Source organism: Phodopus roborovskii, unplaced genomic scaffold (genome assembly GCF_943737965.1).
Source record: "Phodopus roborovskii unplaced genomic scaffold, PHOROB, whole genome shotgun sequence".
Classification (NCBI taxonomy): Eukaryota; Metazoa; Chordata; class Mammalia; order Rodentia; family Cricetidae; genus Phodopus; species Phodopus roborovskii.
In genome coordinates this window covers 9,691,628-9,709,708 of record NW_026125391.1, presented here as the reverse complement: position 1 = coordinate 9,709,708, position 18,081 = coordinate 9,691,628, and the positions used below count along the sequence as shown (strand labels likewise).

At 34.5% G+C, this 18,081-nt stretch overlaps 1 protein-coding gene across 1 annotated transcript in view; it reads left to right on the top strand.

Moving 5' to 3' along the window:
• The window catches only part of Dgkb (diacylglycerol kinase beta), a 702,490-nt gene that overhangs the window by 307,140 nt on the left and 377,269 nt on the right, over positions 1 to 18,081 (top strand). The window contains exons 18-19 of the mRNA XM_051175084.1: positions 2,998 to 3,083; positions 5,669 to 5,758. Of these exons, the coding sequence (XP_051031041.1) occupies positions 2,998 to 3,083; positions 5,669 to 5,758 (176 nt within the window). The remainder of the gene's footprint in view (positions 1 to 2,997; positions 3,084 to 5,668; positions 5,759 to 18,081) is intronic.

Genomic DNA, 18,081 nt, shown 5'->3' with positions numbered 1-18,081 from the left:
GAGAACAGTACTGAAGCACAGATGGATACAGAAGCACAGAAAGGGCAGAATGGAATGAATTGTTCTCATGCTTTCAAATAAAATTAGGTTTAAATTGCAGTTGCTGAATGGAAAAAGTTATTTAATAAATGTAAAAATGAATAGAAAAGCATGCTAGACTAAAACAAAGGCAAAAAGAAGATGACATGAAAAGGAAAAATATAAGAATTCCTTTCTTACCACAATATAGAATATGTACACATTTTATTTATCTAGAGACTTACAATTCTGAATATATTATAATTTATTTCATTTTCATTGAAATTCAAATATCAGTGGATATTTGAGTAAAAATATTCATAAAAGATTTCTGCAAAATGCAGACTAAATGATTAAAATCAGAACAAGTTACAAAATTTTAACAAGAATTAAAGGAATAGAGAGTAATTGAAATTTTTCTTTTCAAGGAATAAAAAAATAAAGAAGCAAAATATTAGAATGGACTAAGTGGAGTACATTTGTTTGATGTCTTTCTCAAGTTAATTTCATTGTCTTGTAGTGCCGCATATTATTATACTCTCCAAGTAAACACTGCTAGTAATAGTAGAAAGCACATAAAAAAGCATCTCTTTAACAACATGAATCTACCAGCCCAAGTGCCTCTTGAAATAGATTTGAAGAGCAAATTCATGTAATTTGAACTTCACATGTCTGTAAAAATAAAAAGAGTTGTCTAGAGTAACAACATTGTTGAAAGTCGTACTAGTGCGTGAGGACATAGTGCAGAATGCTGACTAATTTAAATATGGCACCCCAGTACTCAGATGAGCCAACCTGTGTGAGCAAGGGAGAAGTGTTATAGGGGAAAAGACCAGAAGCATACACAAGTTGCCATGGGTGTTCTGCTAAAGAGGGAGATTGGTACAAAGTCATTTATTACATGTGCATACTGCAGGGATATGAAGGGTGAAAGAATGAAATAAAATATTTGAAACATATACATCAGAGAATAAATACACACAATAACCCAAATAAATGAACGAAATGTCCATGTTAAATATCTATGAATTTATTACCAGATGTTAAGTCCAGTTAACTTTTATGCCGTTTCTAATATAATTATTTACTGTTTGTATACCTTTGAAAAATATCTTGAAAGGAATTTAATTCAAATGTAAAATATCACTCATGATATATAATTTTTTGTCATACAATATTAACACTCAACTGAAAAGATTATCAAGGTTTTGATAATACCATTCATGGAAATATCACATGTCACCAAGATTCTTATGGGAATAATGAACTTTGTTCTAAACAAGATTAGATTACACTCACATACAAAATCAGCTATTGTTTAAACTCTTGGAAGCCATGTTGTAATCAAATGTACTTACCATTGAAGGGTTTCAAGGAACTGAACACTCTGGGAGATGTTAAGAGCAATAAAGTAATTGTAGCAGAACAAGGTACTCTAAAACAGCCTTCACCCACATGCAAACCTGACTCAGATAGTAACTAGAATAATAATTTTTATAATAGTGAAAAAAACAAGTTTTGAAGATTTATGTTACTAGGGACTTAACTTAGTACCGCATACATGCCAAGGAAATATTTTTTCCACTTAGCTGCTTCTCCAGCCCATAATAATGAAATAACAGACACAGTTTAAAGGGTCACAAAAGCAAATTCTTTAATGTTGGAATCCATTCATTCATGTGACAACTACCACAGAGCATGCTTCATAGGTAACCCATAAAGACTTTCATAAACAACTAAATCTGTGAAGATACTTATACATCTGCAGGTAGTGAGAATACAGAAAGATCTTTCAGTAATGTAAAAGATTTTTAAAATATGCATATAGTATGTTCTCACTGATGCTTACAGTGAGCACAGTAGCCATGAAGATATGGCTCAGTGATTTAAGAGAACCTGCTCCTCTACTGAGGGACCAGACTTTGGTTCCCAGCATCCACATCACACTGTTAACATTGTTTCTAACTGTAAGCCAAGCTATTCTAACCTCCATTGCCATTCACATATGTAGGCGCTGCTCCCCCTTTCTCTCTCACCCTCTCTTCCTCCCTCTCTTTTTTCCTCCTCCTCATTTTCTCAAGTGAGAAATTTTCCCAGTAAAATTCTAAAGTAAATAAAATATAGAATATTCACAATGAAGCTTTGTAGATGGCTATTTGTATATGAATATCCAGTGTAGAGGAAAATCACTTTGATGCTTCTATACCATATTGTTATTACCCTGATGTGTGGGACAAAGAGGAGGAGGCACACCAGCTTCTGCTCTGCTTTCATATTTTATTTGCTGAAAAATAGCATGTAGGACTTCATAACTGGAAACATTAGCTGTCTTTGTGACTTTACACAGGTAGGTTGTGTTAATGAGTTCACTGCATGCAGTGATAACAAGAACAGTGGGCATTTAACACAGCTGACCCAGCAATTAAGTCTGAACAATCCTGGGGAGTAAATCTGAACCAGGTCAGAGACAAGGGGAATGAGGTTTACCTTCTGTACTGGCAGATTGAAAGTCATGAGAAAATTCGGAAAGCTAAAATCCTAACTGAAGGCTGAACAATGTCTCCCAGTATTGGAGAAAGTAAAGTGTTGAACATATTATATTGACTGACATGATAATCATTTATAAATATTTTTTAAAAAGAAAATGCCTGACTGACAAAAAGTTACTAAAGAAATTATATTACATTTGCTAGTCTGGATTTTGTATGTTATAATTTATATTTTTAATTTGGCTGTTTACAAAAATAAGTTGTACTCTATAGAACATGGATATTATAACTTAAACAAATTTAAAGGACAGAACCTGTAATAAGTATTCACAAATATTATTTGAATGATATGTAAGATAGCAATTAAATATTTAAAATTTTCAAAAGGTAAAAATATGATTTACTCGAAAAAAAAAAAGCTAGTAATCAACAAACCACGAGATGTTCTCCTGAAATATAAATCATGTGCCATAAAATACTTATTTTTCAGGTTACACTTTTTCCGGGATGTCCCTGACTTCAGAGTGTTAGCATGCGGTGGAGATGGGACTGTGGGCTGGATTTTGGATTGCATAGGTAATGAAGACCTGTGTTTGATGTGGCTTGGGTGAGCCTAGAACCCATATCTTCTCTTGTCTTCTGTCATCTGTCAATCTTTCAGTGTACCAAATATCTAGATAGGTGAATTCTGTAACCTTTTGCATTTTTTTTTCAGATGTGCCCCTTGTTAGAACATATTAATAGTATAAAACTTGGTATTTAGAAGCTTATATATTTTAAACAAACATTTTCTATAATTTATTTTAGTCTCTGAGTTGAGTAATTTTTATTAGATACACAGGTCCTTTCCAAATAAATATTAATTAAAACAAATTATGTTCTCTCTATAAAATACACACTTTTTTTGCTTTTAAAGAAGTGAAAATTAGAACATTCTGTCTTGTTATTCCCTGAAAAACATTTCAAATTGAAAATGTCATGATGGGCGTGGCAGTCATTAGTTCCAGCCTGGAAGCCCCCCTCCTGTTCTCCAGTTTGCAGTTACTCAAAGAAAGTACATGTTGTCATCAACACTTTTCTTATAAATCTAACATTTTAATCTACTAATATTGCATGAAAATAGTCAGTGAAGATTCTGGTATTGGCATTCTAATAAATGACAGAAAATATTAATAAATTACTCCTATGGGATAAAAACTAAAATTCAAGAATTATAAAATTACTCAGCAAATATATGAGTAATTTTAAAATGAAAACCATAGGAAATCTTGGCTCATTGTGTCCCCCAAATTCAGTGGTGTTGTACTTTGTTTATCCATGTCACTCATCAAGTGATTCATGCACATACTGCATGCTGACTTTATGTACTTAGGAATGAAAAGGAAAGAAAATATGTATTTTTGGGATTCTCTCAAGGTGTGGGATGATTCAAAGGAAAGTACATGGAATTGTGGTGATAGTTCTATACCACTTGAAACCTAAAATACTAAGAGATACAAAGGTAAAGCTGTTGTAGCCTCTATTATTTGGGCTTTAGTTGGTGCAGCAGTCTTGTCTGGTTAGTACTTGAGAGAGGGGAGTGTGGACTGAGAAAAGGATTAGACAGGAGACCAGAGTTATAGAAGGGAGGGAATCCAGTGAATACTGAACCACTCATGTTTATTGTTGACAGGTTTTTGTACCCCCATCAAAAAGTGGGAAAAGGGGAAAGAAATTTTTTTTTTACCAATATATAAAGAACAAGAAAACATAATTACCTTAATAACACAAACATCAAGTAATTATCTCTTGAGTTATGTACTTTACTGTTTAGGCAGAACATGTAGCTAGCACACCAAGTAACTATATATTCAGTTGATTACTATTATCCTGATTCCTGATCCTTCTCTACAATTATCTATAATTGTTATTTATGAATGTTTTACTACCTAGATAAACCCACTGCCTTTCACTTCACTTATATCATCCTAGCACTCATTTTTTTTTTCATCTTTTTCCATCTGCCATGTCCATCACTTCTGTCTGCCATGACCAGGCTCACTTTGCGGTACCATCTGTTGTAGCCCATGTGTTTGGGGGGCTTTTGCCTAATCCTGTCAGCTAGGCCAGTCCCTACCTGAGAGGGGCAGTGTAAATTATGGAATGGAATAGGTAGGAGATGGAGATAGAGTCCGGAGGGCATCCAATGAATACTGTGCTGGCTACATGTCCTGCCTAAACAACAAATACTTAACTCAGTAAATAGCTACTTGATGCTTTGAATATTGACAAGGTAGTTATGCTTGCTTGTTCTTCATATCTTTGTAAGAAAGTCTTTTGCCTTCTCCTGCTTTTCTGATGGGGGTTTAAAAAGGCTATGCACAGTAAACATGGAAATTCAGTATTCACAGGATGCCCTCCCAAATCTACCTTTGTTTTTTGCCTACTACTTTCCTCAATCCATACCACTGTGTCAGGTGTGAGCCAAACTAGCTGGTGGGAATTGACAAAGTCCCCACAAACACAGGCTATGATGTAAAGCTAAATAAATAATACACAAATAAACCTGATGTTGTAAGGTAATCCAACAGTAAGGACTGTTCATTTGCTTTGAAATTTTGCAATGCTATGGATAGGAACATTTTATCAGAATTACTTAGTATTTATTTTTAAAATTCTACTGTTCTCTAAGAAAATAGAGATTTTGCAAAAGAAACATATATAGGACCCTACCTATATTCCCTGATGGCAAATATTCCTATGCTTCATGTTACCTGCTTTCTTACGTGTTTTAGTCAAGATAAAAGAGAAGAAAACATACACACACACAACAAAATTTTGAGTATTGTCAAGATATTTAAAAGGTTTTCTGCATACATGGATATTCATGAAAAATCTGTTACTTTTTGAAGAATTATATATATATATATATGTATATATGTATATATATATACATACATATATACATATATATGTATATATATATACATATATATATATATATATATATATATCCAGTTACCAGGATTGCATTAAAACATTGCCATTTATAATAGTATTTATAAATTTCAACTTGTTGCTATTTACATGTTCTTTGTAGAATTATTCATTCAATGTAAGTTTGTTTGATACTATTGGCCAACTTGGTTTAACATTTTTATTATCATTGTCCTATTACACAGAAAAGGCCAATGTAGTCAAGCACCCTCCAGTTGCTATTCTGCCTCTTGGGACTGGCAATGACCTAGCAAGATGCCTGCGATGGGGTGGAGGTAAGACAGCTGCAATAGAATTTATCAAAAAGTAAGAGAATGCACTTACTGCATACTGGCTACCATGTGGTTATAGTAAATGTAAGAGGTGTTCTCACTTACTACTAAAGCATTTTAAACAATAATCAAGAGTTGGGAGGGACAAAATGGGTTAACAATTTAGATTGGATGATGGGCTTTAATTTAATATCAATTGCAGATTTGAGTTTTCATAGGACAACTTTTCAAGCTTAGAAAGTAAGATACATATGAACAACTCTAAGCCAATATTCAGACTTTTAATTTGCCATTATTATCTTCTAGTGTAGGAAATCGAGGTTATTACATTATAAAGTGGAGCATGCCCAAGGAGTACGAGTGCGCAATGGGAAAAGATCATTTTCTAGACTGACTTTATTAATAATATGATAAGTAAATTGGAAAAAATAAAAACACTAATGTGTGACTTTCATAGGAGTGAATATACTAAGCACTGTTATTTGAGATTTACATTATCATGACCACTGGATTTTATTCTTGGTGTGTAAGAGTGAGAAGAGGAAGAAATAATAATGTAAATTCTATATTTACATGAAGTCATACATAACTCTTAAGACTTTGTAATAACAAGGGAATTGATTCCAGTAAAGGAAAGCACTCCCAGTTACATGGAGGGCAACACTAATAGGATGATAGTGACAAAGTCACATATAACTGAGTGTGCACTCAGAAGCAGAGGGGAAAAGTTGCATGTTGGAGGACTCAGAAGAGGCTTTTTCACTTATAGAACTGACTATGGGATGGTGTATGGAGCAGAGTGCAAATGGAGACATTTTTATTTTCAGGGGGAGTCTAAAATATCTCAATGAGTTGCTGTAGTTACTTACAGATTACTGGGCAACCCCTGATAATGCCAAAGAAGCCATAATTAAATTGTAAATAATTTATTTATATATTTTTACATATATTACATCCTGAACAAATTCCCCCACTTCCACTCCTCACAATCCCTCCTTCCTTCTCCTTCCCCTAGATCTACTCCTTATTTTCTCTTAAAAAAAAGCAGCAAGCCACTAATTGAATATGGCATAAAACATTACAATAAGCTAAAGTTAAAAGGCCCATATAAATATTGAAGAGGCAACCCAGTATGAGGAAAAGGGCCCGAGCATACAAAAAAGCATCAGAGAAAACCCCATTCCCACTTGTCAGGGTCCCAAAAGAGCACCAAAGTGTACAACCATAGCATCTATGCAGAGGACCTAGCAAAGAAACATAAAGGGTCTGTGATGTCATTCCAGTCTCTGTGAACCCCAATAAGCTCTGCTTAATTGATTCTGTGGGTCATGTTCTCATTATGCCCTAGACACCTCTTGTTCCTAGAAAACTTCCTCCTCCTCTTCTAAAGTTTCCTTTAGCTTTGCTTAGTATTTGGCTGTGGGTCACCCCGTCAGTTGCTGAACAATTCCTTTCTGATGACAACTGGGCTGTGCATTGTTGTATGAGTATAGCAGAATATCATTAGGAAGCATATCACTGACTTTCTAATTGTACTTGCTTCTATCCTGGGTCTCTGGGCTACCCAGTCTGTGGTTCCTGGCCATTCACAAAGTCTCAGGTGTGGGCTCCCTCTCTCTAATCCCCATTAATAGGAGTCTTCACTAGAATAACTCTCAGATTCTAGGGAGTTTTCACTGCAACAGGTTACATTATTCCTCAAGTGCCCCCCCCCCCTCATTCTAGTTGTCTCTCTGGGTACTCTCTCCATCCATCCAAACACTGTCCAGAATGAACCCTTTTTGTTCCCATCCCCACCAACCCCAAGTCTGCCCATGAAATTTATTCTAATCCCCTTTCCCATGGAGATCCATGTGCCATCACCCCTCCTCCTTGAGCGCTCCTTGTTGCTTATCCTCTCTTTGACTGTGGATTATAGCACAATTATCCTTTACGTAATAGCTAATACCCACTTATAAGTGAATACATACCATGTGTGTTTTCCTATGTCTGGGTTACCTCACTCATGATTTTTTTCTAACTCTATCCATTTGCCTGCTAAATCATGTCATTGTTTTTAACAGTGTAATAATATCCCATTTTGTAAATGTACCACATTTTCTTTATCCATTATTCCATTAATGGGCATATTGCTTATTTCTGATTTCTGCCTGTTAGGAATATAGCTGCTATGAACATAGTTGACAGTTTGTCCTTGTGATAGGTTGTAGTGTCCTTTAGGTATATGCCCAAGACTTGTATAGCAGGGTCTTTGTTAAACCAATTTCCAATTTTCTATACAACCACTATATTTATATCAAGTTTCTGTTCAATTTTTACTCCAGGGAATGAAAATGAGGAGTGTTCTCCAGGCTGCTCCATATCCTTTCTAGCATGAGCTTTCACTTGTGTATTTGATCTTAGCCATTCAGACAGGTATAAGATGAAATCTAAAGTTGTTTTGATTTGCAATTCCCCAATAGCTAAGGATGTTGAATGTCTCATTAAGTATTTCTCAGCCATTTATGATTTCTCAGTTGAGAATTCTCTGTTTAGATCTGTACCCCATTTTTAATTGGATAAATTTTTACTGATATCAAGTTTCTTTATGTATATAGTTTGGATATTAGCCCTCTGTTGGATGTGGAGCTGGTGAAATCTTTTACTATTCTGTTTTGTCCTATTGATGGTGTCCTTTGCCTAGAGAAACTTTTCAGTTTCATGAGGTACCTTTTATTGATTACTGTTCTTAGTGCCTATGCTATTAATGTTCTGTTAAGGAAACTGTCCCCTCTGCTTATATATTCAAGGCTATTTCTCACTTTCTCTTCTACTAGGTTCAGTGGGTCTACTTTTGTGTTGAGGTATTTGAACTCCTTAGACTTGAGTTTTCTGTATGGTGATAGATATGGATCTATTTACACTTTTATAAATGCTGAATTTCAGTTATACAAGTACCATTTGTTGATGGTGCTTTATTTTATCCAGTTTGTATTTCTGACACACACACACACACACACACACACACACACACACACACACACACACACAAAAGAAACAGGTGTCCATAGGTGTTGGATTTATGTCTGAGACTTCAATTAATATACATTGACCAACTTGTCTGTTTTTATGCCAACATCATGTGATTTTTATTACTATACCTCTATAGAATAGCTGAAAATCATGGATGGTGTTACTTCTGGATGCTCTTTTTTTTGTAGAGGATATTTTAGTTATCCTGTTTTTATTTACTTATTTATTTATTTTTATTTTTTCATATGAAGCTGAGAATTGTCCTTTCAAATTCTTTAAAGAATTGTGTTGGATTTTTTCAGGGGATTTCACTGAATCTGTAGATTGTTTTAAATAGGATGGCCATTTTTACTATGTTAATCATACTGGTCCATGGGAATGGGGTATCTTTCCATCTTCTAATATCATCTTCCACTTTTTCCTTCAATAACTTGAAGTTTTTGTCATACAAGTCTTTCTTGTTAGAGTTACCCAAGATATTTTTTACTGTTTGTGGCTATTGTGAAGTGTATTGTTTCCTTGATTTCTTTCTCAGTTCTCTTGTCATTTACTTACAGGAGAGTTACTGATTTATTTTAGTTAATCTTGTATTTATCTACTTCAGTAAAGGTGTTTATTAGCTGTGGGAGTTCCTAGGGAAGAACTTTTTGGGGTCTATTATGGAAACCTCAATATAATCTGCAAATAATGTTATTTTGACTTCTTCCATTACAATTTATATTCTCTGGAGCTCCTTTAGTTGTCTTATTACTCCAGAAAGAACTTCAATTACTATATTGATTAGTAGTGAAAGTGGACAGCCTTGTTTAGATCCTGATTTTACTGAAATTGCTTTAAATTTCTCTACATTTAATTTTATATTGGCTATTGGCTTACTGCAAATTGCCTTTCTTGTGTTTATGTGTCATTTTTTTATCACTGATCTGCCAAAACTTTTATTATGAAGGGATATGGAATTCTGTCAAAGGCTTTTCCAGCATCTACTGGGATGATCATGTGATTTTTATTTCAGTCTGGTGGATTACACTGATATATTTTTAGATGTTGAACCTCCCTGCATCTTTGGGATAAAGACTGATTGATTGTGATATATAATCTTTTCATATGTTATTGAATTTGGTTTGCAATTATTTTGTTGAGTATTTTTCCATCCATGCCCATGGGAAAAATTGGTCTGTAATTCTCTGTGTTTGTTAAATCTTTTGTGTGATTTGGATTTTATGGTTACTGTGGTTCATTAAATGAATTTGGCAATGTTCCTTCTGTCTCTATTGTGTGGAATAACTTTAGGAGTATTGGTATTAGCTCTCCTTTGAAAGTCTGGTAGAATTCTACAATGAAACCATATTGTCCTGGGCTTTTTTCAGTTGGGGGATTTTTAATGATTGCTTCTATTTTCTTTGGGGTTATTTGACTATTTAAACTATTTGATAGTGATTTAACATTGGCAATATAATTTATCAATAGAACCATCCATTTCTTATAGATTTCCCAATTTTTTGGAATGTGGATTTTTAGAGTATGACCTAATGATTCTTTGGATCCTTTTCATTTCTAATTTTGTCCTTGTCTTTCTCTGCCTTATACTTATTTTGGGTAAGGCTTTGTCTCTTGTTGATTTTCTCTAGAAACAATTATTTTTCTTTTATTTTGGGGTTGTTCTTTTCTATTGTATTTCATTGATTTCACCCTTCAGTATGGTTATTTCCTGGCATCTACTACTCTTGGGTGTACTAGAGCTTTAAGGTGCATTGTTAAGTTGCTAGTATAAAATCTCTTCAATTTCTTTATGTAGGCACTTAGTACAATCAATTTTTCTATTAGCACTGCTTTAATTGTGGTATATAAGATTAGGTGGCTATGTTGTATACTCATTTTCACTTACTTCTAGAATATCTTTAATTCTTTTATTTATTTTTGCCTCTTCCCAGTAATCATTCAGTAGAACTGTTCAGTTTCTGTGAGTTTGTAGGCTTTCTGTTGTAACTGTTATTGAAATCCAGATTTAATCCATGGTGGTCTGATGAGATGCAGGGAATTAATTCAATTTTCTTGTATCTGTTGAGACTTGCTTTGTCATTGGGTGTATGGTCAATTTTGGAGGATGGTTCTTGATGTACATAGAAGAGGATGTGTTCTTTTGTGTTTGGAGAAAATGTCTGTAGATATCATTAGGTCCATTTCATTCATAACATCTGGTAGATCCAGTATTTATCTATTCAGGTTTGTCTGAGTGATATGTCCATTGGTGAGGGTGGAGTATTGAAGTCTTGCATTATCAATGTGTGAGAGTCAATGTGTTTGAGGCATAGATGTTAAGAATTGAATAATGAGTATGAAGTGTGCTTCCCTCTCTCTCTTGATTAACTTTGTTTTGAAGTCTATTTTGTTAAATATTAATATGGCTACATCGGCTTGTTTCTTGGGTCAATAGAGATAGACCTCTAAGGTAGCCTATCTTTGATGTTGGGGTCTGCTTTATTTATGCAGTAGAAGGACAGATCCTGTTTTTAATCCATTCTTTTAGACTGAGTCTTTTTATTGGGGAAATGGTTCCATACATATAAAGAGATATCACTAAAAAAGTATTCATGATTCTTGCTATATTATTGTTAGTGGTAGTGGTAATGGTGGCTATGGTGTGGTGGTGGTGATTTGTGTTTGTGTATGTGTGTGTGTGTGTGTGTGTGTGTTTAGTTCTATTTTTTTTCTTGTGTGAGATTATTTTCTGTGTTGTCATGGTTTTAGTTAACCCACTTGGGTTGGATTTTTCCTTCTAGTACCTTCTGTAGGGTTGGGTCTGTGGACAGATATTGTTAACATTTGATTTATCATGAAATGTCTTGTTTTCATCCTCTATGGTGTCTGGCAGTTTTGCTGGGTATAGTAGTTTCAGCTGGCATCTGTTCTCTGCCATACTTTTCAGGAAATCTTTCCAGGCCCTTCTGTCTTTTAGAGTCTCCATTGTGAAGTGTGGTATAATTATGTCTACCTCTTTATGCTACTTTACTTCTTTTTACCTTACTGCCTTTAATATTTTTTCTTTGTTCTGTGTACTTAGTGTTTTGGTTATTATATGGCCATTGGTCTTTCTTTTATAGTTCAATCTATTTAGTGTTCTGAAAGCTTCTTGTAAATTTATAGGTATACACTTCTTTAGATTAAGAAATTTTTCTTTTATGACATTTCATAAAATGTTATATGGGCCTTTGAGCTGTTATTATTCTTAATCTATTCCTATTATTCTTAAGTTTGTTCTTTTATAATGTCCCAGATTTTCCAGATGTTTTGTGTCAGGAATATTTTAATTTTAATATTTCATTTCTCCCATGGATCTATACCTTCTATCGTGTCTTTGACTCCTGAGATTCTTTCTTAGATCTCTTATATATTGATGGTAATACTTGCATCTGTAGTTGTTGTTTACTTCTTTTCCAGAATTTCCTCAGTATTTGTTTTATTTGCTTCTCTTCAGTTTTCATGAATTGAACAGTTTTATTGGTTTTCTTAAACTGTTTTTTTTTTGGCTTTCTATTTAAGAGATGTATTTATTTCCTCTTTAAGTAATTCTATCATCTTTATAAAGTTGGTTTTGACTTATGCTTCAGCTGTGTTGAAATACTCAGGGCTTGCTGTTGTTGGATGGTTGAACTCTGGTGATAACATTTCACTGACTTCTGTTGATTGTGTTCATATACTGGTATCTAGGCATCTGAGTTTGGGGTGATATAGGTCTAGGTGTTGATTTCTAAGTTTGTCTTTGATGAATGTGTGTTTTGTTCCTGATTTCTATTTCATCTCCAGACTTCTAGCAGGTGTAGCCTGTAGCTAATAAAGGGCTTCTTTCCTAGTTGGAGACTAGACTTCTGATAGCTGGGGTGACAACTTGTCAAGCAGGGTATTTCCACCCATGCTTGGACCTGGAGTTATGGTGGCTGACATGGCCTCTGGTCTAGCCAAGGGTTCTGGAATTTTAGGTATAAGTATGTCCACTGCTAGAGCAGAGGGCTTCCACCAGAAGTTTGGTCCCAGAGATGATGATAAGGATGAGGGGATGTAGGAGGGAGGCTGGATTGGTCCTGGCTGTGTATTGGTGGTCCATAGGCAGGAGGTTATCTCGCCATTTGTGTGCCTGAGTGCTCTCCAGTAGAACAGTGAGCTTCTCTGAGAGGTGTGGGCAAATTCTTAATATTTTTATTAAATCTAAACACACTTTGAAAAGTATGAAGATTCTCTAAAGACAGGAGAACTTGGTTGACCATACCCTCAATATGCTGAATACAAATCCCTTGAGATGGAACTCCAGTGGACAACTGTCATTAAAAAAAAAAAAAAAAAAAAAAAAAAACTCTAAGCAACTTTGATTTACCACAAAGTTTAAAACTTTTATTCCATATATATCCATTCATCTGTTGTATCTGTTATGTAGACAAAATTGGAAGCAAAATAAAATACTTAGCATATACCATATTGGAATTTTCAAAATAATATTATATTGAAGTGATATTTTTAGTATTCAGTTAAATACCATGAAACTGGAAGAGATGAAGAAATAGCCATTACAAGATGCTTATTTTCACTGATTTTCAGATATGTGTATTGATTGAAGAGAGGGGACCATTCTTGTGTCTTTTGCACATATATTTGATTTTTTAAAAAATTTTGGTCTCTGATATTTAATACATTATTTTTGTTTTCAAGCTATCAAGTGAATTACATCTCAAATTGAGTAATGAATTAAACACTTATGAAGGTTAGATTCATACAAAACCACATAAATATTATTGATGGATTAAATAAGGGTTTCACCTTGTGTCAAAGATTAGATTAAAGATGAATTCTCAAAGTGCTTACTGTGTTCTGGCCCAGTCAAGGGGAAAGAAATAAGTGGCTCTTATCCTTTTAGAGACTAAATCTTCATTAAGTATCATGGACTATAAATCTGTGAAAATTATATATATATATATATATATATATATATATATATATATATATATGTATGTATTCAATACAGCCAGAGTGAATTTTAGAAAAGAACTACTGTTAGCTAGATGGTCAATAAGACCCTCCTAAAGAGTTCACATTTCACCAGTGCTAAACTGTGAAAAAAGAGACATAGTGTCTAGTATTGCAAAAGCTGAAGGGAGCCAGTTGGTATTGTCAAAGTACTCATTGCTTAGCTGATGGGTATTATTGTTGGAGAGCCTGTATTAAATTGCTTAGTGATATCCACTTAATCAGTACAGAAACTGGATGGACAGTTTCAGCATCAAAATTACTGAACCTACCAGAAGACCACGAAGGGAATCTAGCGAAATTAGGACACCAACATTTCCAAGAACAGCCATCAAGGAAATGTAACATTTGTTAGGATATATTTACAAACAACAGCATGTGGAAGTGTGACTGTTACTCACCAGATGTGTAACACTGAACATGCTGGTCAAGAACTGTGAACATCAGGTTTCTTGGCAGAGGGCCTAGCTGAAACAGCCAATTTGAAATTATTCAGTTGCTTTATTTAGTGTGTGCTTTGAGTACTCCATGGTCATAGTAATTATTATTTTTCTTAAAATTGTATAATAACATTATTAGCTGTTCACATAACATCAGTAAAATATATTAATTTGCAACCACTTTTGCATAATGTTTCCATATATTTTAGTTTAAACTATTCTGATTTGCTAATGACTCTATTAAGCATGCTATTAATATTTATGCTTTAAAATTAGGTATTACACAATATATTTTAAGAAAGTACCCAGGAGTGCCTGTGTAATTACTATTTATTTGAATCTTTGCTCTATCTATTTAATAGTGCTTAGTTATAAATTCTAGAATGAAAGTTTTAACGGGACCCAACAGTGTAATTTTTGGTGTTGGTGACTGAACAAGTCTATCTTAAATGCAGTATTGGATGATGATGCATTTCAAGATGTCTCCTCCTTTATCTTTTAACTTAGTGATTTCTAACAGTAATACATATGCTACCAGATGTAATGAATACTCAGAGATTCTGGCAGTAACTTGCTCAAAAAATAAATTATAAATTAGAGGCAAATTTTGGAGACAGAAACCATTCAAAGCTTTCCAACTTAGGCTATCATTTTAAAAATATATGACTGCATATGCATATGTGCATATGGTTATGATAGAAAAAGACGTAGGCGGTCATCTTACTAACAAATGTTATCTTATTTTTAAATAGTTTTATTTACCCTTTGAGAAGTTAATGCATGCATTTTGTTCATATCTAACCCAGTACCCCCTTTCACTATTTCTTGAAGACCATCTCTGACAAGTTTCCCTTTCAAATTTATATACTTTGTGTTGACCATCGACTAACTTAGTCCTGCTAGTCTATGTATAGTGTGTACCATCCATTAGAACATTGGTAACCTATCAGTGGCCACAACCAAAGAAAATTATTTTCTCTGCTACAACTACCACCAGTTGGCAGATGTTCCTTGCCTATATGCCTCCTGAGCTTTTTCCCCATCCGGAATGGAAGGTTGAATGGCTTGATCTTCTGCAGGTGATCACAGTTGCTGCAGGCTCACAAGTGCAACAGCTGTCCAGAAGACAATGTTTTACATCAATTCAGTCCTTCTACTTTTAAGTTCTTTCTATCCCTCTCTTGTGACATGTCCTATACCCCAACGGAGGGGAGAAGTGTTATAAATATCTTATTTAGCACTCACAGTCACTGTTCTCAGTGCTCTGACCAGACATTTGTCTCTGCATTAACCACACCAACTGCAAAAGAGAAGCCTGTTGTCAAGGTAAGAGCAGCACCAACCTATGGGGATAAGTAAATACTTAAGAAGATGAAATTGCCGTTTAGCGAAACAAGAGCAATATGTTTCCTATGCAACGACCTTCCCAGTTATGGGCTTTTGTTGTGTTGGTCATGGTAAGCATAAATCCCTCCTACACGGAAAGCTTAAAATCTAACCAGAAAACAGTTGATTACCCCCATAACAGTTTTGACTCTGTATCAGTGAGTACATCTTGCCAGGCAGACCAGTATTAGAACATGTAGTTCCCACGACTGCATTAGCTCATTGGTGGTTCTCCTTCCTCTGTCTGCCTTGCATACAACCAACCTCTGACACAATGGCAGAAATTCAGAAGATATGACATAACCATTTTGGCTCAAGATTAATTTCTCTATGAATTGTAAAGCAAAAGTGTGTTATTTTTAACAATATGTTCTTACCATCAATATGTTAATTATGGTGATCAAATAAAAACAATTATCAATACTGTGCGTTTTGTTGGGAACTGCTGATGCTTCCCTAAACAATAACTCCATGGAGTTATCCCATTCATTATTAAATTTTCATTTTATAAGCCGTGCCTTTTGGGGGTAGATTGTCCACAAATATAGCTGATTTCCATTCAAGCTCATATTATTCTATAAAAAGGTATTTTAATTAACATACAAACCAGTAGATTTCTATATGCTTTTTAATAAAGCCCTAGATTTGCTTTATTTACACTTACTGTCTTGTTTGCTTCCATCCCTATTCAAATCTCAAGTGTACTTGCCTCTCTTCTTTCATACAACATGTGTTGGATGTCCCTCAAATTTTGCACTTTTTAAAAAATTAAATTGTGGGATTGTATGTTTTGTGAGGATTCTTCACGCACCTTCATTCTGCTTAACTCTCCTGCAAGCTTCTAAGTTTCTCTCTTCTGATTTCTCCCTCAGTGCTTAAACCTTTCTCCCTTCAGCATTCTTCCTGTTTTTACTTTATTTAACTCTCAATAACTTTATTTTCATTTTGTTAAACCTCTTTCCTTCTTTCTCTTCATCTGTCTATCACTTATCCTCACTCATGTGCACGTGTGAGTGCGTGCACAAACACACACACATACACACACACACACACACACACACACACACACACACACATGCCACCACACATATGTGGATGTGAGATTTCAGACGTAGATTTTCTCCTTTCTTGTCAATGTTTTGAAATAACTGGGGGTTTCTAATGTTTTTCTTCTCTGAGGTTTTGATAGGATTGCGCAGGGGAACCCATCTGATCTTGTGCTTTGGTTTTTGTAGTGAGAGTTTTATGACTATTTCAGTATTATTTCATCATGGCTTATTTCTGGCGTATTTATTTACACATCGAGAATTTCTTTCTTTACAAAATCCATTTTAGAGGAGTAAAACTATTTAAGGTACTGTGTTAAAATTTCCTAAATTTCACTGGTATCTTTGGAAATGTAACCATTTTTCACTGGTATCTTTGGAAATGTAACCATTTTTCTTTCTAATTATTTGTAACCTTTCTTTTAGCCAATTTGCCTAAAATTTATATACTCTTTTTATCTTCTCAGTGAATTTCTAGTAGATATAAAGCCATTATTTTGTAGACAGCTTTGCTGAATATAATTCTCTGGCGTAAGAGTTTTAGTCTACCAGAACATGGAAATATCTTGGTATGTCTTCTGTCTATAAAAGTTTCTGCTACTTAATCAGCTATTACTGTATGAATTTGCCTTTAAGGGCAACTTGTCATTCATTTTTGAAGCTTTCAATACCTTTTCTTCCTTCTGTACTTTTAGTGTTTTAATATTAAATGTCATGGGTAGATTTTTTTATTAGTCCTATCGCATCTTCTATATGCCTTTTTTTTTTTTTTTTTTTTTTTTTTTCCTATACTGGCATCTATTTATCTACTTCTCTGTTTGGAAAATGTTCTTTAATTTAAAGTATTTTCTATGCATTTGATATGGTATTCTTGTCCCCATTCTATCATTTTATGCCATAATTCAAAAGTTGGGACTTTTCATTTTCCAAAACTTTCTTACAACCTGTTCATTTATTATTTTTTCAAATTTGTCAAAGACTTTCACTGAATTATTGAATTCCAATATCTTGTTTACATTCCCAATGCTTTACTTTCTACATGATCCCTGTATTTGAACACCAAATCCTAGAACATCTAAATTCTCCCACCCCTATTGTAGGGGTCCGTGTGCCTGGGTATATATCTCTGAACGACCTCCAGCTGCCTCCCCACCATAGTCTGTTGTCAAGTACCTTTCCCTGTGTCAACTCCAGGTTTTTTCTTGGATCCACATCTTCTCTGGTGTTAGACATGTTGAGTTTGATTGCTTTGCCTTGGGACAAATCTGCTATTCTCACTGGATTTGCAGCTTCCACCACATATTGTTGGACACCTTGTGCCCTGGTCATCTAAGCCTCACTTTGGACCTTCTGCCTGCTTCTGTAGGTCCTTTAGCATATTTAATGACACGTGTTCTTGTTCCTGAGTGTGTCCTTGCCCCACCCC